Below are 24,574 nucleotides of genomic sequence, written 5' to 3' on the forward strand. Positions count from 1 at the left end.
TGAGTTAGTGGGACTGGGGGGTCTAGTTCTCAGGGCCCCAGTGTAGGGAGGATTCCTTTCCAGAAGGGATGTCAGAACCCCACCGGCCCACAGCCCCCTGCCTCTGCGGTGATGAATTTCCTGGGTGACAGATGCCAGGCCAGTGGGCAGAGGGTTCATTTCTCCTCCAGGAAACACTGAGGTACCACTGAGGCACATCTCCACCGGCTCCAGCTGACTCCTGAGAGGTGGCAGCCTCAGTAGGGCCTCTCCTCGGCCTCACAACAGCCTGTAGTGAGTCCGGCGGTCACTGCCCATTCTTTCCTTCCCGTCACCACTGTGGGACCCCTGGGGGAGATGGCTCAGGATCCTTCTGCATTCCCACGTGCTCTAGAGGAGCAGCCCCCTACACCCCCCACACCCCCGCCTGGGAGAGAAATGCCAACTGACCTTAAAGGTGTGTTTTCGGCTGATGTTGTCCGAAGGCTGCACTGCCGCCACGCGGAAGCTCAGGAGCGGGATGCTGCCCAAAATGTTCTCCTCCTTCTCATCTGTCAGGTGAACAGAGGCCCCGGTGAGATGCATGGGCCCATGGAGGAGGGGGTCAGCCCTCTTACCACAGATACCAATAAATATTGCTCATCTACTGCTTGTCAGGCACCCAGGAGACCACAATCCAGCACACAGGGTGCTCGCACCACGAGAGGCACACGCCCGGGCCATAGGGAGCCCGGCAGCCCTGCAGACATTGTTCTAGATGCTGGAGTGAGAGAGGCGAATGAGGCAGAAGTGGTACCCACCCTCCAGGAGCTCACCTTAGGGTAAATAGATAAATAATGATTAACATTATGGAGGGTTTGCTGTATGTTGGGTATTGTTCTGAATTAATTGCCTTCAAGGATTTCACCCCACCAACGATTCCGAATAGGTTACTGCTGTTACCCCATTTCATGGGTAAGGAGGTTGAGGTACAGTGGAGAGGTTAAGTAATTTGTCCAAGGTTACTTAAGTAGAGAGTGGCAGATTGGTCTTTGGATCCAAGAAGTCTGACTCTCAAGCAAGCATTTCTTTTTCTTTTCTTTTCTTTTCTTTTTTTTTTAAGTAAACTCTACTCCCATCGTGGGGCTCAAACTCACAACCTCAAGATCAAGAGTCTCATGCTCTACCGAGTGAGCCACCCAGACGCCCCTCCCAAGCAGGCAGTCCTAACCACTCTCCTGTCTAGAGACACTCTGCAAGCAAGACAATTCCACCAGGGTGCGCGTCACGGGAGGACAATGGGAGTGGGCGCGGCAGAGTGTCCCCTCTTCGGCTCTGGCTCCTCTGGGTAACTGTTTCTACAGTTCTCCCGGGGACCCAGCAGCTTGCTCTGTTCTCTCCTGACAGGGGTCTGCCTTCCCCTTTATGGTCCCCACGTCTCCACCTGTATAACCTCCTGGCCCTCTGTTGTTACACAACTCATCCCGGAGCTCCGAAGGAGCCTGATGGATTAGCTCGTCAGGCCCCAGGTGTCTGCAGGAGCCACAGAAGGTGGGGGTGCTCTGTGGAACAGGTGGGGGGCAACCATGAGGCCATGGCGAGCCCCTCCCCACTTCCCTGGGATAGCTCTTGATTCCTGAGGCTAGAGACCCTGCAAAAGCCTCAGTTAGGGCTCAGAGGGGTCTCAGGGATTATAAACTCAGGAGTTCCCCTCCTCTTCCTCCTCATCACTTATACAAGATACTTGGCTTAAGTATCTGGCTTCCTCTGCAGACTCAGCATGGTACCCAGTGGAAAGGCTAAGCCAAAGGATCAAGAAGTGCCCAGGGCCGGGGACTCAGGGCTTCTTCAGGGAAACAGAGGCTGCCATCTTCTGGGGGTGATGGCCTTCTGCCTGGCAGTGTCCAGGCCAATGTTTACAGGGCCTCTTGAGAGCACCTCTCAGTGGATGGTGGCCCCCATCATGACACCCCTTGAGTTCACAGCTTTTACGTTTCGACTCTCACGCCAGTCCCAGAGTGTCTCCTCTGCAGAGAGCCTGGCTTTCCTTCATCTTCGTTCATACTCTGGCTCCAGTCAGCCCTGGGTCCCAGCGGCTCAGCACCAGGGACCAAGCCTCGGTGGATTCTGGATTCTCCCCCCACCACCCCACCCCTGTCTTGGGGCTTTGTCTGTGACTGGATCCTGTGCATGCAGCCCCTTCCTGATTTCTGCCCTCGGGTTCAGGTGGCAGCAACGCAGGGCACAGGGACAACGGCATTCTGCAGTCACTGGGTACAAGCTTTGTTTGTGAAAGTTAATGATTCACTGGATTGCCCCCAGGAGGTCCAGAGGAGTCAGGGCTCTGCCATTCCTGGGCCATGGAGGAAAGGAAACAGCCTCTCCTGCTGTAAAATCACTTTACCCTTCTCTTCTTGTGGCCCCGCGTCGGTGTGACAGGGCCGTCACTGTCATTAACCCTCACTAGCTCCCTCGGTGCCTTCTCCCTCCCCTATTCCCCACCCCAGGACTTCATCACCTGTCACATGACTGTCCTGTTCACCCACTGCGTCCCCCATCAGGACCTAGAACTCTGCCTGAAACCTTGAGGGCGCCCGGGAAATACTGTCGAATGTGAAGTGACTGAACGAATGAGCAAACGGGCTCTGACTTCATCCCACCGTCAGGATCCGCTGGTGCCGGGAGCTATGGAGCATATTCGCACTGCCCACCCCTCTCTGTTGTCCACTGACCAACGTCCACCCCAGGCAGAGCCCGGTGATCTGGCAGAGCGAGCATGAGCGGTGGGCCCTGCTTCCTGCGGCCCCTGTCACGCCCGTAGGAGGAGCTCACCTTTGTAGTAGAAGAGACAGCGATCCACCAGGACGAACCAGCGCTTGTTCCACTGCTTGACCCCGGAGCTGGCCTGCGGGACATGAGGAGACAGGCGGGAAGGGCTGTGAGCCGGGCATGGGGCGGGGAGGGGCTGCAGGGGAAGGTGCAGCATGAAATCATAAGGACATCCTGCCTCCGGTTGCGGCTCTGCCACTAACAAGTGGCAGCCAACCCCCCTGAGACCTCAGGTGCAGGGAACCGACATTAGATCATTGCCTGTGACCTTTCAGTTCTGTCTTTCTGGGCCTCAGCATCTGTGCCGGGGAAGATAAAAGGGGTGAGAGAGGAGCCAGGATGAGTGGGTGGAGGGCAGGCAGGGACAGTGGCAAGGTCAAACTGGGAAGAATTAGCGGACCCCTAGACTAAGGACAGTCCCCTTAACCCAGCAAGAGGGACCGGCTGAGAACAAGCCAGTGGGTGCCCTAATAGGGTTGGTGACCAAGCATATTTCAGAGTCATTGCATCTGCCCATCTGGAGATCTGGCTGGATTCCCGTATTTGTCACTAATTTTTTCTGTGTGATTTTAAGAAGATACTCAACTTCTCTGAGTCTTTATAAAATTAGGAGATTCACAGGGCGCCTGGGCGGCTTAGTCGGTTGAATGTCCGACTTTGGCTCAGGTCCTGATCTCATGGTTCGTGAGTTTGAGCCCCACATTGGGCTGTGTGCTGAGAGCTCAGAGCCAGGAGCCTGCTTCGGATTTTGTGTCTCCCTCACTCCCTGCCCCTCCCCTATTTGTGTTCTGTCTCTGTCTCTCTTTCAAAAATAAATAAACCTTTTTTAAAAATTAGGAGATTCGCAGAAATATACCAAAAATAGGACGCGGGAGGATGTACCAAAACATGCACGGACTCATAAATATGGAAGAATCAGAGCGGTGGTCATGGTGGGGAGATCGGCTGAGGCCTCACCTGTTTGAAGAGCCAGCCCGCCTTGGTGACAGGTGCGTTGAGATTCCGCTTCATTGAGTGTGAGCGCTTCCCAAAAGCGATGGCTTTGCGGGATGTTCGGGTTGCCTGGGGAGGCCAAGAGAGAAGCAGGCCTGACTTTCTTCCTCTCCTCCCTCTCTGCTCTAACTACAGTGGAAGCTACCTGGTGTGTACCTGTCTCCACGCCTGGGGAGTCCTTACCCCAAGGGGACCAGGTATGACTCTTGGATCTGTTCCTAACCCAAGGGCACAGCTTTCCAATTCTTTGGTTCTTTTTTCTTCCCTCTAAAAGGGGGCTCAAAATTAGTCTGACCTATCTCACAGCAGTGTGGATTTTGTCGTCGTCGTCGTTGTTGTTTTAGGGAGAAAATAAGATTTTTCATTTCCTTCCTGGGATATCTTTCTTCTACTGTCCTGACAAACCCTCTCTTTCTTAAATCATCCTCTTCATTCAAAGTCTGGGCATCACTGTGGCCTTGTCCCTGATGATGACTGACCCACTGCCCTGACCTGATAGTACCGTGATGTCCTCAATTCCAAAACCATTCACTTCTACCCCAGCACGCACTCCCATGGCTGAACCATCAGCGCCCACACCCCTTCACCACTGATCCCTCCAGTTCTGAGATCCCTACTTCCTGATGTCCTCCTGTCCTTTGGGCTTCCTCACCCTGTTACTCAGCACATCAGGTTTTCTACTCCACTGGCATCTCCAGCTCCTCAGTCCTCCCCTTTTTTTCTGGATCCATCAGTCACCTCCTGGTTGTATCTATTTTCCTAAGAAGCCCAGGGGCGCCTGGGTGGCTCAGTTGGTTAAGCATATGACTTTGGCTCAGGTCATGATCTCATGGTTCATGAGTTCGAGCCCCATATTGGGCTCTGTGCTGACAGCCAGAGCCTGGAGCCTGCTTCGGATACTGTGTCTCCCTCTCTCTCTGCTCCTCCCCTGCTCTCTCTCAAAAATAAGTAAACATTAAAAAAAATTTTTTAAATTCCTTCCCTCAGAAGCCCAGGCGCCCCATGGGAGTAGGTCAACCACACTCTCAAACACCCGATCTGTTGTCATTGTTTGAGCTTCTCTAAAACTCAAAATCCCAGAGCAATCAAATTATCCTCTCCCTGCACTCACTGCCAGATTATGGTTCTGCCAGAGGAAAAGCACGCTGCAGTACAGATGAGGCCACCACAGACCCCCGTCCCTAAGCACAGCTCGGCTCACGAGCCACCATTCCGCTCCATGCCCTCCCCTCCCCCAAGCCCTACGAGTCCCCACCCCTGCCCTCCCCACGGTGGGCCTGGCTCCCCTTCCACACACAGAGAGAGAATCGGGGTGATCAGACATGCACTTCCTCCATTTCACACCCTTTTACCTAGAAAATTACTGTCCTTACCACTCATCTCCTCTTTCTCTCCAATGTCAAAAGAGGAGGTGTTGTCTTCTTTTTTGAGGCTAACACATTCGACCCACCATCTCCTGGGACTTCTACTCCATTGATCATTTCCTCTCAAATCTGTCTTCAACTTTCCCTTTTCCACCGGCTGCTTCTCCTGGGCACACGCTCAGTCCTCTCCATCTTAAAGCAGCTGTCTGTCTCTGTCTGTCTCTTCCCCCTCCATCTCTCCCTTTCTCCTACACACACCGGAATTCCCCCTCAACTCTACATCCACTGTGCGCTGTCAGGTAACACCTTCCCTCCTCTCCCTCCCTTTCCCTGCAGGAAAAGGCTCCTGGGAAGAGTCCTAACATCCTCTCCTTGCGTTTACTCCTAACCCCCCTCCACCTCTTTCCTGAAGTGGCAATTGCAATATCATTGAATTAAGGTGCTCAGTCCTCGACCATCCTAAGACCCTGGATATCAGTTACTTTCTGTCCTTGGTTCTTCGAGACTCTTAGTTTCTTCGACAGTGTTCCACCTGGGCCCACTCCTTCTCAATCTCCACCTTCACTAGGTTGGTGGACCTCGACCAGACTTTTTAAATTCTCGTTTTTCTTGGTCTACGTTGTCTGTGTTTCTCCTCTATACCCATTGCCTCAACTACCAGCAATATGTTGAAAATTCCCCAATCTATACCTAAGACTTCCCTCCCAGCCCCGGCCCATTTTGTAACTGGTTGTCCGACCAGGATTTGGTAACCAAGTCAAACCCAAAGTCATCCTCTTTCTAACCAAGCCTGCTCTGTATTTCTGCACTTGATGAATGGTACTACAATCCACCCAGCTGCCCAAACCAGAACACTCTGAGCCACCTCAGAGTTCTTCCTCTTCTCCTTATCCCACATTTACAGGTGGATGAGTCTATGTTTCTAATGGTTCTTGGACCTGTTCTTTCCTCTCGGGCCATCCTCTCTTCTTGCTGTGCCCCCCTCTGCAACAAGTAAGATTGTATCTCTAAAACAGTGTAATCACGATGCTCTCTTAACATTTCTTACTACCTCTCATCACTTAGGAGGGGAATCAGTTTCTCAGCATGGCTCACAAGGACGGGTCTGTAAGAGTTGCCGGGCCCATGACCCGCCTTCTGCCCCTCTACCCAACAGGTCCCTTGTGGTCAGGCCAAACTCCTGGTGGCTCTCTCCATCCTCCCTCCCTTTGATCACTTTGCTGTCCCATGGGGGATTTGGGGGTCACCATCCCCCTTGTTGTCTAACAAATCCCAACTCATCCTTTATGCCCAGTGTAGCCCTCCACACCCCTCCCGGCTCTCCCGGGGCAGTTGGCTGTCCCTCCTCTCTGTCCATTCCTGCAGTCTAAGCGTGTCACATTGCCATGGAACTATTGGCTTTGCAGCTCCTTCTCCAGACTCTGGACTCTTTGTAGAGAGAAAGTTGAGTCTTGATCATCTCTTTGTCACCAGAGCCTAGCAAGGTATCTGGCTATAATAAGCATTTAGTAAATACTTGCAGAAGAAAGGAAAGAAGAAATCAGGATTTGTTATAAAGCATACCCAAACTGGGGGATAAAATTATTTTCTAAACTTTACTAGTAAAAATCCACATATAAAGACTGAGATGAGGCACCTGAAGTCACCCGCTACCCTAAGAACAAGCAAATCCGCAAATCCTTCCCTTCCTTCTCAGTCTTTCACCTGCCAGAGTTCACCACTTCAGCCATTCTCCTGCCAACCTCTCCGTACCCTCCCTTCCTTATCTTTCTGCCACTGCTTCCCAGCAACATTCAACCTTAGGCCAATCCAACCGTCTGCCTTCCCTGCTTTCACAACCAGGCTGGGAGCGGTGCTGGAGTAAAACCACACACAGCTGTGGACCGGAGCCACCCAGAGTCAGGACTATGACCTCAATTGACCCTTCGACATTATCACGCACTATTTCACATTCCCCTTGCTGTCCCCTGTTACTGTTTTCTAAACCTTGGGCATATTCTCAAGCCTCATTGCCTCCCCACCCACCCTGTTCCTCTCTGCAGAAAAACCTACCTCCTCCTACTTCCCTGTAGAAGTTGAGGACATCAGATGGGAATGTCTTTAACTTCCTAGACTCCCACCTCCTAGTTTCGTAGAACTTTGCCGTGCAGCTCAGGAGGAGTGTCCCTTCCCTAGGCAGGCTAGCAGCACCTCTGTATCTGACTTCTCCTGTCTCCACGGAAATGAGACTCATGACTGTCCCCTTCCTCCTGAACCTATCTACTGGGCCATTGCCCTCCTGCTTGCACATCTCAAAGCAAAACAAGATGGACCACGCAGGCCTCCATCTTCCATATCTTTTAGCTTCTATCCTCTACCCCGATAGTCAAGTGTCTTTACAGATCTGTGTATCTTAATATTTCAAACACTTCAGAAAAGTAGAGAATAAATGCCTACTTTGTTGGTTTCTCACAAAACGTGACAAATAGAGCTGAAACTCCCTTTGAGCCCCTCCTCAATCTCATTACCTTCCTTCCTTCCTTCCTAGAGGCAACTGCTGACCTAACACTAGTCAGCCTGGCTGTGGTTACATGCTTGTGCTGCAGTCTGCGTATACATTTGCCATATTACCTTCGTGTACGTTTTACGTAAATGGTAGCATGGTTTTCATATTCCTCAACTTGCTTCTTATTCAACATTACAGTTTCAAGATTTATCCTTGTTAATGCACCTCACTCTAGTGCAATTTAATTTTTGGAGAGCACCCCATTAAGCGACTGTATCACCACTTACTGTCCAGTTTCTTAGAAGACTAGTTCCTACTCTTCGTCATCTCTCTGTCTGCCCTCCCATCTCCTCTTTAACTCTCTCCGGCTCGCCTCCCACCCGCATCCCACCATTTGTCACATCTCCAGTGGTGTGTCCCACGGGCACTTTCAGTCCTTATCTTTCTGGACCTCTGTGCCACATTCTTGTCTGGATTACTTCTTCCTCCCGAGGCTCTCCTTCCTTTCTGAGCTCTCAATCGCCATCTCCTCCAAGAATGATTCCTCTTTTGCTGTCCCCCTAGATCAGTGGTTCTCAATAGGTGGGAGAGGGGGCAATTTTGTGCCACAAGGGACATTTAACAATGTCTGGAGACACTGGTTGTCATAGGGCAGGTGGCATCTAGTGGGTATAGGCTGGGGATGTCGCTAACAGCCTATGGTGATAGGACAGCCCACACCGCAAAGAGCTATCCGGCCCCACACGCTAACAGTGCCAAGGTTGAGAACCCCTGGTCTAGAGATTGGTCTTCTACACGGTTCCGGTCTGACCCTTCTTTCCTTCTGATGCTCTACTCCTCTTGCATCACCTTACCTGCTCTTTGGAGCCTGTTGAAACAGCTGGACAGGCTGGCATATTTCCTAGGATTCCTACCTGACAGCTTTCCTTGGGGGCTAGACTTACCCGGATGCTGGGCCGCTCGGGGGGGACCTCGGACACCATGTTGTGGTTGGATGTGTCACTGCTAGTGATAGCCGGGCGTTTTCCACCTGCCTTATTGGACATGTCCAAGGCCGATCTGATTTCAGGTTGACAAAAAGAGAAGAAAGGGACTGGTCAGAACCCAGAAAGAATGGAAGGGCCCCAGCTGTACTCCCTACCATGCTAACCACTGTTCCGGCATCAGCACAAAATCCCATTTGCTAAGTGCTACCAAGAGGTCACCTTGGCTGCTCCCTCCACTCTTCTGAGATCACATGCCAGTAATCTCGGCTGGACATTTTCCTTTCTTTCCTATAAATTTATTCTAAAAACCTAGACCTTAGGACTCTGGATCTCCTCTTCCTTCTAAAAGACACAATGCCTCAGTGGATATGAGAGTCATTTAATTATCTTTCTTTTCCTTTCATCCACTGAGCCGAGATCCACAGTGAGAGGAATTCACATTTGGCTCTCAGGGTTATGTCACCTTCCTTCCGCACCTCCCTCAAAGGCCTCTGGGTGATATGCCCACCTCAAACCTATCTCACTCCTCCAGCCTGAGATCTGGGAGAGGCTGGGAAAAGAGAGCATCAAGCTGGATGGCTCTTAGAAGTTTCCATTCCTCAGGACTGAGGTGAGAGACCCTAAGTCCCTCTGCTTTCCACACCCCCTCTTCCCCTTCCCAGCTGCATAGTGGCATTTGGGGGGTGGTGGTGAAGGCTGGACAGGTCAAGCAGCCAGTGGGGAGCAGACGTACGTTTTCAAGTTAAATTTTTTGTTTTCTTCTGGGACCTGGCCAGTCACTGGGTGTAGAAATGTGTTCCGTCTTTCATTGTGGCTGTGGAGGCAAAAAAAAAAAGAGAGAGAGAGAGAGAGAGAGAGGTTGTAATAAAGATGGAGAAGGCAGAGGCACAAGCCAAAGGGTGGGTGGACCCTGGGGAGTGACAGGGCCGGGTGGCCACATGGGAGATGGTCCCTCTGCCATCTGTGGGGTCCAGGAGAGGCTGGATGGAGGGCTGGTCTGTAGAAAAAGCAGCCTGCAGTCAGGTGGGGGGTAGGGAGACACCTTTCATTAGTCAGTGCGGACTAGTTATAGAGGTCCCTGAAGCTGGAAATACGCCCCACTTAACCCCTTCGGTGGTGACCTTGGGCTTGTGAGTGAGTGGGGGGCGGGAGTCTCCAACAGCCAAGGCTTCACGCGGGGCAGTTTCTCTCCCAGGAACCGCGCCTGCCGGTGCTCCACATAAAAATTGCTCACTCATTATTCGCTGAAAGAATTCTCTTGTGACCTTGAACTCCTTTCTCTCCTGTTTTATGTTGCATCTCTTTCTTTAAGCAAAACCAGAGATCCAGAAACTCCATTCCTGAGCTCGGGCTGGGACCCGCTCAGACTCCGAGTCCAGGGTCTCCGCGTCTAAGGGGCTACTTGACATAGCTGAGACCTCAAGGACTGTCAGGCATCGAGGTGAGTGCCAGCTCCCCAGTCAGATCTAATTAAGGGGTGCCACAGCCTGGGGTGGGGTGGGGGGGTGCTGTACAGGCTGCTGGCAAGCAGGGTCTGTGCAGAGGCAGATGGGGAGCAGGGCCGTGGAGGCTCCCTTGGGAGGTCCTGCTGTGGCTCTCTGGCTGGCCGAATGTCAGCCTAGTTTCTTGGTGGCTTTTGGGGAGCTGGGGGAGGAAAGGGGTAGTCTGTGAGACAGTCTGTGGAAAGGGTAGCAGAGAGAACTTAGAGGGCGGCTGGTGCCGCAGGACTAAGCCACAAATGGCAGCCACTGAAAATGGATTCTGCGAACAGGGGACCGCTCGGCAAGAATATTGTAGGATTCAAGCATCTAGCCAGTGGGGGACTGGATGAGTGGTAAGGTCCTCTTCACTCATCCCTCGTGAGAACTCCTGTGAGAGCCCAGAGCAGGCTCAGTCCGCCCCAAGAAGCAGGCGCCTGAACATGCCAAGCTTGGGGCGCGGGGGTCCTGACACCAGGCCCATTGAGCACTCCGACAGCGAACAGCCAGGACTGCCTGGCACACGGCACCCCAGCTGGCACCCAAGGAAAGAGGGCCTCACTTGGTCCCTTCAGCTCCATGAGAGAAGTAGCCTTTGGGAGATCCCTCCTCAATAGTCCGGGAATCTCAGCCCTTGGGCTGTTTGCTGGAGCTAAAGATAATACCAAATGGTGTTTTGTTTGTTGGTTTGTTTCAGCTTCCAAACCAGCCATGTTCAGATCAAATTCGAAGTCCTGGGCAGAGAGAAACCCAATGGGCAGTGGCCACAGTCTAGGTGGAAATCTAGGGTTTTGCAGCCCGGGCTCGCCAGCTGGGACCCTAAATCTGGCCAGTGTCCACCAGGCCTGGGCTCTAACTCCAGCATCTTGCTAACCTGCTCCCCACTTCTCAAACTTTACTCCCCCCTCCCTCCAACAGGGATGCTCTCCTTAACTACAGGGGACCTTTGCAAGGAAGGGTAACTGTTCCTAGTCACCCCCCCGTCCCTGCCTCTCCCCCATGTGGGAGGTGAGCAGTTTGTGAAAATAAGGTCCTCAAGGTGCCAAGATCGCTGCTTTTTCCCGGCGGCACAGAGCGCCTGCTCCCCACCTCCCACGGCCACCCTGCCAGTCCCTGTCTGCTCTACATGTTTGTTCCCTGTGCTCACTGCTGGAACCTTCCCCGCACGCACTGATACAGACAGACAGACAGACACACACACACACACACAAGCACACACACAGTCTGTTGTCAGCCGACACAGGTCTCTCAAGGCACCGTGAATCGCTCCCTGCCCCAGACTCTCCTACCCAGCACCCCCTACAAATGACGTCCTCTCTCCATCCCGGCGCTACCAATTTCAAAATAGCTTCCCCTTCACAAAGCACTGCAATGCAGCAGCCATTGACCTAACTCCTCTTTCTTCCGCAGGTCAGGTCCGGCAGGGCCCTGGCTCAGAAGCCCCCGACCCAGCGGGCTACCCGTCAGCCTGCTCTCCGAACTCGGCTCCCACTCCACCGAAGGTCTCCCTACCTGGCCCGCCGATCAGCCCGAAACTTCAGCATCCTTTTGGCAGCTCCGTGCCCTGCTCGGCAGCCTCAGAGGACCTGCCAGCCACCCAGCTCCTACCATCCCTGTGAGAAGTAAGTCCTCCGGTCCCGATGGCCAGCTCAGGGCGCGAGGGTCTCCCTCCCCCTGGCTCCGGCACTAGGCGAGGGGGAGGGGCTCTCCCTGGGTGGGAGAAGGGGGCACCCAGGTGCGCCTGTGGCTTCCTAGCATCCAGCCCCCGTGCTGCCGGCTGAGTGCTGGAGGCAGAACAAGCGAGCAGGGATGATATCCTCCCCGTTCAGGTCCCCAAGGAGAAAGCGCTGAAACCGAGAGGCAGGCGTACGCGGAGCAGGTGTACAACTTCCAGGTAGTCCGACCTCACTGAGCTAAGGACACAGAGGAGCTGGGCAGGCGGAGCCGTCCGGGGCCGCACTCCCATGTGCACGGCCCAACCTGCAGGAAGACGGCCTTTCCTGCCTCCTGACCCCCCAGCTGGGAAGACAGGTCCCTGGGGCTGAAGTCCATGGGCTTCTCAGAGACCCTTCTGATCCCGTAGGCACGAGGGTTAAGTGAAGCTCTAGACTCGCGTGCTGCTGTTGCTGCCGCTGCCGAGAAGCTGAGATTAAGTTTCCCAGACTTCTGTGCAGACAGGGCACAGTGAACGGGGCTTCTGTGCAGCACTCCCCCCCCAACGCACTTCTTAGGACACAGCCCTGGCTGGCTTGCTCTCCGCTTGGGGGCCAGCGGAGGGGCACGTGCAGCCAGAGCTGGTGGCAAGGACCTGGCTTCTTTGCTCTGGTGAACTGGAAGGAAAGCTTCCTCCCAGAGCTTGCAAGGAAGAGGGCAGCAAACAGGGCTCAGAGGGGGGTCACCCTGTGTTTACTTCTGCAAATCTTCCCAGATGCCATATGATAAATCCCAGCTGGCGACAGTCAGATCTGCTCAGGGGCAAAGGAGGTCTGCATCGCCGTGAGGTTCCCTGAACTCTCCGGGGGCCGAGGACGGTCAGATCTCCCCTTTCCCTGATGTCCTCTGAGTCTGAGGGTCCTTGGACTTCGAGGGCCTTCTGAAGGTCATCTCTTCCATCCCCCTGCCTCCAGGCAAGCTCACTCTGCAATCAATCTCATTAAGTGCCCTGGCTGTTCACAAAGGGTTCCAGCAAGGGAGGCTCCAGACCCACTGTTACCTTCTGTTGCCGAGTTGTTCTTTTTTGATATCAAATTTCAGTTCCTCCAGTTTTCTATATTATTCCAGTTCTGCCTTGGGGTGACAGAATCCTTCCTGACCAGCGTGGTCCATTGTAGCCGCACCGGGCATTCTGTTGACATCATAGTCTGTTGCTACGGCAATTCTGTGATGTCACAACAGACACTGGGAGGGGAGGGCTAATCTAATTTTTTGGATTGAGGTCAGAACCCAGGCAGAGTGCAGTGCAATCAGTGAATGCAAACGCTAGTGGACAACATTATTATTTAACTGTGATGAAACAGGCTGGTTGATGCCAGCCAGGGTCAACAGCTGCTGATATTTAAGCAACTAATCCTAAATCCAAACGGTCAATACATTCAACCATTTAGTGATACTTTTGCAAATGGTGACAAGAGCCTTCGCTTGCCAGGTCCTATGTCTCTCTGTCCCAGCCCAATTATTTGAGCCCCGCTATGGTCGTGGGGATTAGGGTCCTCCCCTGGTGCCAGCTTGAGGTCTCTGCCTGTGCACAGTAGGCGCCTAATAAATATTTGTTGAATCAATGAGTGAATGAATGAACGAACAAAGGAAACTCTCCATGCTCTGACTTAATTTTTAGCCACCTGCATTTGGGAGTTTGACATTCTATTACCAAGGGCCTCTCTATCTTTGCGCTCTCTTAAAATTAATTACTTCCTCTCCATGAGAGAAGCTCTGTTTTTGCCCCCCTCGCCCCTTCACTCAGCTCCCCTGCCTGGCTCCCCGTTGAATATATAGCTTGGCTTTGATCCATCTTCATTAGGAGGGGAAGGAAATTAAGCTCATCTGTACAAGAGGAGGGAGCAGGGGTGCATTGAGAAAATGAGTTTTCTTCCTCTAGAAGGCAAAAATATCCCCTTTCTCTTCAGGCTGAGCTCAGGAGCCTCCCACAGGCTTTGCTTACGTTGTAAGTTAAATTACCTCTCCCATCCAGTGAAGCTAGCACAAGGGAGGAGGAAGGAAGGCTGGGGGGGGTTCCCCCTGCTCGTTGGGGGCTCTGAAATCCCTAGGGTTCAGGCACACTGAATGCCTAGCTGGGGTTCTTTTCCTCCACCACTAAACTGCACAGAATGACAGGTGGTCATTTTAGGGTAGACATCAAGAAGAACTTACCAGGTGCAGAATATTGTAAAAGGGAAACAAAGATAGGTGATTCGTTTTTTTCTCTCTTATTTCCTTGATTTTTTGTTTGTTTGTTTTTTGGGGGGGAATTCAAAGACCTCCATTTCCCAGGAACAAATAGTTATGAATGAATCTCCAAATAGCCCTCCTGATCCCACCCAAAAAGGGGAGAATCTCAAGCAGTCTCAAGGAGATTTTGTGAGGGAACATCCTTAAACTCCTAGGTCCCCCACTGTGCCTCCAATGGTGGCCCCAATAGCAGTGTCACCAGTGGAAAGAAAATTTGGCCACACCGGGCTTTCAGTCCAAGATCCAACGGGAATTAGAGGTGTGACCTGACTTCTTTGGCTCTTCGTTTTCTCGTGTGCAAATGAGGTACCTTCTCATTCTATGAAAATAATAGCTGTAAACTCGCAGAATGTGAAATGTTTTATGCATAAGAGGTAATGGTGATGATTAATTTGCTTAAAAACAAATCAAGAAACATGCCAGGTGCCCGAGCTAGTAGAGGAAAAACATACCGTGCAGGCTGCGTGTGTAGGGCGGGGGCTGACATTCCAGAAGCGCCAGTAAATTACAAAGAGCAGAGGCCAGGCCTCCCTACTTTGCAAGCACCCACCTCTCCATCCTAGTTAGGGCTTTCCTACTTCCAGAGCCGCCCTCAGCCTCTAGGTCCTAGTGATGGCCTCACTGCAAAGATAACCCAGTACTGACTTGCCTCCAAACATCCTCACCAAGAATCTGCATCTGTCTGGAGGGGCTACCTGACACTACGTGGTCAAAAGCAGCAAATTCAACCCGAGTCTCCACGACCCTTTGCAGGCATGCATGTTTGCATATGTGCATGTGCGCGCACACACACTCACACGCAGGCTGGACGCCCAGAGCTCCCACCGTGATAAATATTGAACAACTAGAAAAATACACTCAACTCCTTCCACCCTCTGGGCCCCTCCTGGTTATCTGCCCTACACCAAGCTGCTTCATTTCCATAGCTCCTGAGAATCTGCTGACAGAGAATCAGCCCTGGCTAGGCTTCCCCATCCGCCCGGAGAGCAGAGAGCACTTCGGCTTCTGGCTTCTGGCATCATAGCTCATTATATGGAGAGAGGACCTGGGGTGAGCGGGGAGGGAGGGCTGCCTGTGGCCCATCCTTCCCCCTTCCTTCTTTTCCCCAGCTAGCAAATTCCAAGCAAGGCCATCCACCCTCCAGGGAGGGCTGCTGCTGGAGGGCGGGGAGGGAGGAGGGTAGGGAGAGCTTTGGCTCCAGCTCCCCACCTCCCTCCCCACCATGTCTCATCATTATTTTCGAGTGGCTTTATCTGCTCCAGCATTCTGTCCCAATTAAAACCAGCTCGGTTTACAGTTTCAACGGTGCTGGCGTGCCTGGTTCCTGAAGCTCTCCTGGCCATTCCTAGGGGAAAATACACTGCCCTGGTCAACTTCTCCCCCACAAAGTCCCTCTGCCTATTGCTGCCACACAAAGAAAAGGCCAAAGGAGGTCAGACCCTGGTGACTCTCCTGGGGATCTGCAGGGGGCAAGGAGCCCCTCTACATGGCATTGTCTGTTCTCCATGAGCTGCTTGCAGAGCGAGATACCAGCTCTGCGGGCTCTGGGGACCCTGCTGCGCCTCTCTGCCCTTGCACCATCCCTCCCCCCAGGCTCCAGCAAGTTCCAAAATGGCAGGACTTGGGCGTCCTGTGCCAGGCAAGCTTGAATGTCCTGAAATACTAGGCCACTGGGCTGAGTGGCTAGAAGGTAAGACTCGGGCCGCCCTCTTGCGTGCTTAACTCTGCCTATCCTCACAGCCCCCATCCCCAGCCCAAAGGGCCGAAACACATTTTCCTTACTATGACCGGTTACTAGATGCTGGGGGACATTCACCCAGAGCCCAGCCCCTACCTCAGATAGGGAGCAGACGAGCTGGTCTAGTAGCCAAAGAGGGGGGTGGGGGGGGTGGAAATCACAAATCAGGGGGCCAGAGTCAGGCTTCCTTCCTTCCCCACTGTGCCCTTTCCTGGTGTCTCACTGTACTGTCTCCTAGCCCCTGGGCTGGAAAAGAAGCCCCGGACAGCAGGTAAGGGTAGTGGTCTTGTGGGCTCTTCAGTCCTGTGTACGGTCTGCAGTGTTCACGCGCATGTGCATGTGTGCGGTGGGGGAGCAGTGAATCTCTCTCGGGGAGGGGAACTTCACTGGGAATGTTGTACCCCAGCTTGGATGATCTTATCTTCAAACTGATGATGATGATGATGATGATGATAATTTTACTAATTCCATTCGTCTTCTGAAAAATGAAGCTAACCAGGGTGGATATTCTGCCTAGCCATGCCAGTTATTAAAACATTGAGATTCTTTCTTATTGGTCAGTAAAGAGCTGCTCCGCCAAGCCTCTGGAGTGCCCCTCCCTCACCTCCCCTGCCAGTCCCTCCCCCCACCCCCCACCACCACCTCCTGGAGATCTGAAGACACCACGGGGCCCCACTCGACCCCAGGCCCCTGCCCTTTCTGGTTGACGAATTACTGAACGTCATTCCCGAGGTTGCCATTCCTTAACTGTCAGAAACACCAGTGGTCCTTGCAAGTGCTAAGGTCTGTGATTCTGGGCCCAGAACTTGTGATACGCAGGACGCAGGACCGGAGGGGCTTTTCCGCCTCACACCCGACCCAACTTGGGAGCACTGGGGTAACCCAGCCGCCCCCCCCCCCCGGGGGGCTCCTCACCTTCCTTGCCCTCAGGCTTTTGTCTTGTTCCCTGATGAGGGGAAAGGAAATTTAGGGAGGAAGGTAATTCCGGCTCCACCTTCCCTCCGAGCAGCCTTTCCCTGAGTGGCCCCGGCTAAGCTAGATGGGAGCAGTGGGGAGGCCCCTGTCTCCAAGCTGCCTTCTCCTGACAGTCAGCAGGAGATCCAAGAGGGGCTGGGTACTAATTAATCCCCCCCCCCAGCCCCCTGCTCTGAGCTGAATCCTAAACCCCAACCCTTCAGAAGCTGAGGTGGCCCAGCTGTCTGCTTCCGGGCCTCCAGAAGGTCGCTGGAACCAGCTCAATTCAGCGCTAGCTCAGCAGATTTGGTTCTGGTGTCCCGGACCACAGAGGCACCCCACCTCACCCCAAGGGAAAGCACTCGTCAGAGCAAGTGTCCAGAGAGCACCGCAGCCAGGCGAACGGCCCTCCTTCCACACCCTCGAGGGCTGCAGATGCCTTTTCAGCTACCAATCCAGCAACGTGTGAGGGTCAAGTTGTCCTCTGCCTCAGCTTCCTTGTTTCAACAGTGAACCAACCAGTGGTCGTAAGCATGCCTTGTTCAGCAGACAGCACAGACGAAGGGGTGCAGAACAAAGGGGGAAAGTTACGCTCACGTGGTCCGGGCTTTGCATTGGGAGGAAGGCAAAGCCCGTTTCAGAGTCAGGGAAGCTGAGGTCCCTTGTCCCAACTCTAGTGATGGGAGGGAGAAGACAAAGTTCCTGATATTTGTCCCATCTGAGCTTTGTTGTCTCCGGGAAAGAAGAGGGCAAAGCTTCATGAGTCAGAGGGGAGACACCCAGTCCACCGGGCTGGCTGTGAGAACACAGGGATGGAGGCCATAGGTCTGGGGACTGCGTGTGACACGGGGCTGGGGGCACCCATAAACGTTAGATGGACAACACCTGCCAAGGTGCGGAGATGCGGAAGGGCAGCCCCATTCAGACTGCTTACAGCCTGGGTCTTCTTTGCTGCTGTGCCCTGGCCAGCACCTCACACGCAGTAGGAACAGAATGGGTGACGGCAGTGGCTGCCGAGGCAGGGCCCGGGGCTGCAGTGGGAGGAGTGGAAGGGTGCCATTCGGCTTTGGGAAATTGAATTGTGAGTGAGAGAGGCAGGAGGGCTCAGCTTCCAATCCCTCTCGCTGGGGGATGTGAACGCAGGTTCCATCTGCTCCAGGGACCCCTCCTCCCCTTCCCCCTCCCAACTGGCCAGCCCACGCCGATAAGAATCTATGAAGCAGGGGCTTTGTCTGGGGGAGAGGAGAGCAGTAAATCAGTGGGAGCAGAGAGCAGAAGCCTGGATGACTGCTTCTGGGGGAAGGAGCCCTCACCTCCGGGAGTCCCATGGAGCAAGGGGGGCAAAGGCAGGCGGGATGGCAGCAAAGCTCCAGTGTTAGCATTGCCCCTCACCTGCCCTGGGGGAGCCAAGCCTGCCCCTGCCCCCCAGGGAGGGCTCAGCTGCTCATCTCTCCTAGAACGGGAGGGGGGATGACACACAGATGGATTGTGGGAAATTCTGAACACCTCCTTCTGCTGGGAGTGAGGAGTCTAGAACTTCCCATGTACTTGGGGAGCCTGCCAAGGGCTCCAAGGGCAGAGGAATCTCCCCAGATTGCTGTCTGCAGTAGGGAGGATCCAAAGTGACCCTGGGAACACGGGCCGTCAGTGCAACCAGCCAGAAAATGGCTGTCTCTGGGGAAAGTCATTGTCGCCTTCCCCCTCTGTGGATCGAGGACAGCTGTAGAGAGCTCCCCCCTGCTATCCCAGGGAGGAAAAGTGTGATCTGCATAGGAAAGGACTTAGAGAACTCTTGAAAAAGGCTGTCACATGGAGACAAAGAATGGACAGTGTGGGGACTATCCTTAAGGAAAAGAGTGAGGGCGGTGTTTCCCCCATCCGTGATGGAGCGACACCAGAGATGTTGAGTTAAACAAGATCACATCTTGGAAGCACAGAGGAAAATGCTTGGCACGTGATAACTTCTCGGCAAATAGCTGATGTTATCATCATTAATAAAATAAAGGGATCAGATAAAACACGTAGCATTATTCCAAAGTTGTGCCATCCAACTCAGTAGCCATTAGTGTAAACAGTGACTATTTAGGTTGGAATTAATTAAAATAAAATTAAAATATGAGTTCCTCAGTCATGCTAGCCACATTTCACTGTGTGGCTGTCAACAGTCACAGTCGCTAGGGGTGACCACATGGGACAGTCGTGGCGCATGCACTCTAACATCGGGCAACAGTCTATCTGGACAGCACGGGGCCAGGGGCTCGGCGAGCCACCTCCAGTTCTACTATTTTTTTGATTCTCTGGAACATTTAATTCCAAGCCAGTCTGTCCCTCCGCCAACTGCTAGGCGCTCAGGGTCCTTGAGGAATAAAAGGGCCCCTGCTAGTCCTCAGCTAGAGCGAGGAGAGGGAGAAATCTGCAGCCACCACCACCAACAGAGTTCAAAATTTTAAATTAAATGATACATTGCAAAGTAGCCTCGCAATTAGTGTGAAGAACCCATCATTTTTAAAAATCACATACATTGAGAGAGACTCCCCTCCAAGGTTGGCAGTATTGTTACTGACAGCCTGTTGGGGGCAGGCTTGGGGGAGGCACTGGGGAGTGGTTACACGCAGCTCATGCCAGAGAGGTGCAGAGAGGAGAGGAGGTAAGGGGAGAGAGTGAGGGAGACTGCTCCTCCCCTGCCTTCCTTTTCCTTCTTGAATTGGCCAACTTCTGGCAGAGGCCAGAGGGAGGAAGAGGAAAGAGGTGGTCTGCAGGGTCCTTTGGTTTAAAACAGGAAGAGCAGGGGGCGCCTGGGTGGCTCATCCTGTTAAGCCTCCGACTTCAGCTCAGGTCATGATCTCACGGTTCGTGAGTTCAAGCCCCGCATCGGACTCTGTGCTCACAGCTCACAGCCTGGAGCCTGCTTTGGATTTTGTGTTTCCATCTCTCTCTGCCCCTCCCCTGTTCATGCTCTGTCTCTCTCAAAATAAATAAACGTTAAAAATAAAAAAATAAAACAGGAAGAGCAGGCACACAGGGAAAAGATAGAGGAGCTGCCACCGAGGCCGGGGGGCGGGGGGTGCTTAGGAGTCCTCCTTTCCCTGCCCCTCCCCATCCCCACCCTACCACCCACACCTGGAGCCTGTAGTAATCACAGGGAAACAATCTGTCCCTAAACAAATAGCACATGAAGCGGGTGCCAGAGTGCGTTCATTGATAACCCAGGCCGAGAGAGGGGAGGAAGCTCTCGGAGGAATGGGAGAGGCACTCTGAGGCCTAGACCCCAGCCCAGGGCCCAGGTAAGGAAAAGAGGGGGCCTGCACAGGAAAGGGAAGAGGGAGACAGAAAGAGGGGATTGCTGTCCCCACCCCTGTCCATGCAGTCGCCTTGAAGGAGGACGAGGCAGGGATGCTGCAGCAAGAAGGAACAGAATGCTTTTGGGAGGGGAGTGGAGAGGAGGAAAGGGAGAGGATCCTGTGCTGGTCCCAGCCAGGACAGGAGCTAGTCCCGGTGACACCTGAGTAACAGGTGCGGCTGCCTGCACCTGTCAGAGCATGTGAGCCACCGCATGGCTGTTGCAACTCCTGGCTGGGCCTGGGGATGGCACGGCCTACGGAATTCCCAGGGCCCCGTGCAGAATAAAAATGCAGGCCCCCTTGCTCAAAAATTAGGAAGGTCAGGAAGCCAAGCCCTGCCAAGCCTGAAGGGCTGACCATGCAGGGTGCGTGCCCAGGGAGTCTGCCCGGCCTGGGAGTGCCAGGTCCTCTGCACTGAGTCCCCCGGGAGTGTGAGGCCGGAAGGTGGCCGGTCCCATTCGTGGCTCACTCTCTAAACACAGGGCAGAGCACAACAAGTGGCCACGCCCCTCCCATCTCTCCTCACCACCCCCCCCCCCACACCTTCCTTGGCTCACATGCCCAGAAACTTGGCTGCTTTTGCTCTTGCCCTGCTGGGTCCCGGGCCCAGCCCCTCCCCTTTCTGGTGCCTGGTTTCTGTTTGCAGGCAGCCCAGCCGCAGCACCCTGCTGAAAGCCACCAGGGGGTTGGGTTTGCCTTATCTCTCAAATCTGCCTTCAGGATGGCACAGGGAGTGCGCTGTCCCTACCCAACAGTCCCCTTCAGGGCCACCTAACATCAGCATTATGTCATCCAACCTCCTCCGTCCCAAGAAAGCAGCTGGGGTACAAAAGGGTTCCTGGCTAAGCCCCATAGTGGGGGGGAGGGGGGGAAGTAAAGTCAGCATTTCTGCTTTGGAGACAGATCAGGCTTTCATTTTTTGTCACATGTGCACACGTGAATACACATGCGTGCACGCACATACACATGCACACCATCAGCTGACGACAGTCCATCTGCCCCTCCAACAAAACCCAGGAACTCGGGTCCACATTTCCTATGGGAGTCTGACTTGTCAGGAGGCAGCGACTGGCGGCGACTGGATCAAAGAGCACACATGGTTTGGAAACTGAGGGAAAGAGGGACCCGAATGGGAAGTCGAGAGAAAGGGAACAAGAGACACCCGAACCCCAAAGATTGGTCCTCATTTTTTCCCCCTGGATTTGTCTGGCTCCCAAATGACGAACTTTGCCTTCTTCCTGACTTAGGAGTCGAGCACTCCCGCCAACTGCCAGCTCTCTGCTCTAACCCCTCCTCCCACCCTGTTCTGTCCGACCCTGTCTCTCCACACCTGACTCTAAGTAAAAAGGATGAAAGGTAAGCCACAGCCAGCGCAGCCTCTTTGGCGGGGCCCTCTCTGCCTTCCCTCCTGGTCGCTCCCGGGAAATCAGCCCAAGAGAGGGCCCAGGGTGCTTCTGCCCGGAGCTCCAAGCCCCTCTCTGGAGACAATGGCTCCGAGAGGGACGATGAGCAGCTGCTCCAGCTTTGTGCGCAGGGTGACCACACATAACCATTGTCTCCGCAGCAGGACAATGATCTGTGTCTCCAGCTTCTGTGCCAAGTGGTTCACCCCCTTGCACTAAAACAACCCTCAGCAGTTCCTTCTGAGAAATAGCATGATACCAAAACCTGGCCCCAAGCTGGGAATTTGTATCCGGGTGTTAACAAAAGCCTCCCCTTCTAGCCTATGGAGTGGGTGTATCTAGCGCTCCCTTACCTGGTCCAGAGCCACCCAGACAAACAGACGGGGACAGATCACCACTCACTCGAAGGCCCCTCGGTTTGCTCTTGCGACTCCTTTCACACTCAGGAACAGGGAAAAGGTTTCCTTTAATACTTACCAGGTCCCTGGTGGGTAGCAATCATTAACAGCCACACATGCTGACTGGCCTTAACCCCTTCAGCGCTGGGTTGCCTTTGGCCAACTCACGGACAGCCCTGTCCTCTCTTCCCAGCCCTGGGCAAGCAGCAGCTCCCACCTTGATGCCATCCACCTGAGTAATGCCGGCCTCCCATGTGGAGAGCGGGAGCCCTCTAGTCCCACCCAGGCTGCCCCACCTGATTGGAGCACACTCCAACCTGAGGCGCTTGGCTCTGGCACGGTGCCCAATTGGATGAGCCCACATTATGAAATATTTGCCTAGCAGGCCAATAGAGGAGCAGGGATCTGGGGGAGGGGATGGTATTTTTATTTATTCCTGGAGGAAAGGGAGCGGACAAAGGTAGTCCCTAGCATCCCTAGCCCTGGGACAGGAAGCAGGGGAAGGTGGTCTCAGGTGGATGGAAGTGTCTCTGGCCTCTCTGCCCATGGACAGAGCACAATCCATGAAGTCTTCTGAGTATTTCAGCTCCTCGCTTGCTTAGCTAGAGGGCTTCGTTGCCTTAATAATCCCCTTTCTCGCTCAGGAGTTTGGAGAGTCACACCAGGAACTGTAACAGAAACCAAGAAAGGAGAAGCCCCTCGACAGGCAGAGGATTGCTGATCTCTACATAAACTGTGCGGCTACAGGTGTCTTCTTTATAGTTCAAAGTGACAGAAATCGAGGTTTGTTTTGTTTTTTTTTTTTTTTAAATCTCTGGAGGATGCAGCGGAAAGGTGGGCAGGAATGAGTGGAGACAAATCCCCTCTTTATCCCTTTAAAAATAGGTTTCTGATTTGGGGAAATCTAAATCCAGCATAAAAGTATCTACATGTAGGACACATGCAAATCTATGCAGATATGTATGTGCAAATGAGCAGCTCCGCTCTTCAGAGGAAGTCCTTGCCAGGATTTTTCTAGTTTGAGCGAGAAACCAGGTGGTCTCGAAACCTTCTATCAGAGCATCTTACTAGAGCTTGAAGTTACTGGTAGAGAGAACACAGCTCAATAAACCGATTTATTGAACATTTACTACATGTAAGGCCTTTAAGTATACTCTATTAGAGTTTGAAAAACATGATTATAAATATATAGGATACATCGGAGAATGCAAGTGCCCTCCCCCTGCACACCCACAGTTAATACCCACTGGTCCTTTCAGGTCCCAGTGGGTAAGCTGGCTGCTCCAGCCCTCGCCAGCCTGGGTCTAGTAGCTGGCACCTCCTCCCTATCACTCCTGGTTCCTGTTTGTCTACCAGTAAGTCCAGCCACTGTGGCTCAGGACCCTGGCTTAAACCAGCCTGGGGGCCTTATCTTATCTCCCAGACTGCCTCCCAGTGGACTGATGGCTGGGTGGCCCTAGTCTCTTAAAGGGGCTGCACCATATTCCCATCTACTCCGACCTCAAGAATACCCCCAGAAATCTAGGGGAGCACTGCCTGTGGAGGGTCAGATTCACCACAACACCCCCTCCTGGCATATCCTTTACAGCCACGCAGGCTGTGGGGCTGCTCCTGGAATGACTTATTGGTTTAAGACAGGGAAAGATACTGATATTGTTACATGCCACTTTAAATGCTTATCATATCATGCAAAGGCCCTGCACCTCAGTATTTCCAGGCTCCCGCGCTGTTAAATTGAGTTTTTAAAAGCGGGGGAGGGGCTCAGGATACACAGTCACTATAGTAAAATCAGTTGTGCCTCTAGCAACTAACAGCAAACGATGAAAATTGAAATTTTAAAAACACTATTTGCAATAGAATTAAGAGTATGGAATATTAGGGAATACATTTGGCAAAAAATGTGAAAGACCTCTATACTAAAATTTAGAAAACACTGCTGAGAGGAATTAAACAACATATAAATAAAAGGGAGATATCTATCATTTGCATGGGTCGGAAGATTCCATATTGTTAAGATATCAATGCTCCCCATATTTTTTTACAGATTCAACATGATCTTTTGTAAACAATGACCAGCTGATTCTGAAATTCACATGGAAATGCAAGGGACCTCTAATAAGTAAAAAACTTTCAAAAAGAAGTACAAAGTTAGAAGTCTTAGACTCTCTGACTTCAAGACTTACTATAAACCCACAGTAGTCAAGACAATGTGATACTGGCATAAAGATACATGTATAGACCAATGGAACAGAATAGAGAATCCAGGAATAAATCTATGTATATATGGTCAATTGGTTTGCCACAATTGGTATAAAGGCAACTCAGTGAGGGAATGACAGACTTCTTAATACATGGTGCTAGAAAAAGCAGAGATTCATATTCCTAAGGCAAAACAAAAACAAGCCCCCTAACCCTACCACAAAACATTAACTCAAAAGGAACCAAGATCTAAATGTAAGAGCCACAAGTATAAGATTCCTCGAAGAAAGCATAGAAGAAAAATCTTCAGTGATGTTCAGTTTGGCAAATTTCTTAAGACATAAAACTCACCGACTTTAAAGAAATCATCAAAAAATTGAAATTCACCAAAAAAATAAAAAACACTCTTCAAAAGATGCTGTTACAAAAAGGAAATGGTAACCCATAGACAAGGAGGAAACATTGGCAAAGCATGTAACGGACATAAGATTTTTATCTAGAAT

At 52.6% G+C, this 24,574-nt stretch overlaps 1 protein-coding gene across 8 annotated transcripts in view; it reads right to left on the minus strand.

Moving 5' to 3' along the window:
* PLEKHA6 (pleckstrin homology domain containing A6) overlaps positions 1-24,574 on the minus strand; it is a 147,483-nt gene that overhangs the window by 34,135 nt on the left and 88,774 nt on the right. For all 8 annotated transcript variants that reach the window (XM_039227449.1, XM_039227451.1, XM_039227448.1 and 5 more), the window contains exons 4-8: positions 9,349-9,429; positions 8,574-8,688; positions 3,745-3,849; positions 2,791-2,863; positions 430-530 (exon numbers count right to left, since the gene is read on the minus strand). In XM_039227449.1, coding sequence (XP_039083380.1) covers positions 430-530; positions 2,791-2,863; positions 3,745-3,849; positions 8,574-8,688; positions 9,349-9,429 — 475 coding nt within the window. The remainder of the gene's footprint in view (positions 1-429; positions 531-2,790; positions 2,864-3,744; positions 3,850-8,573; positions 8,689-9,348; positions 9,430-24,574) is intronic.

This window comes from Hyaena hyaena, unplaced genomic scaffold (assembly GCF_003009895.1).
Source record: "Hyaena hyaena isolate Hyena2069 unplaced genomic scaffold, ASM300989v1 scaffold_28, whole genome shotgun sequence".
NCBI lineage: Eukaryota > Metazoa > Chordata > Mammalia > Carnivora > Hyaenidae > Hyaena > Hyaena hyaena.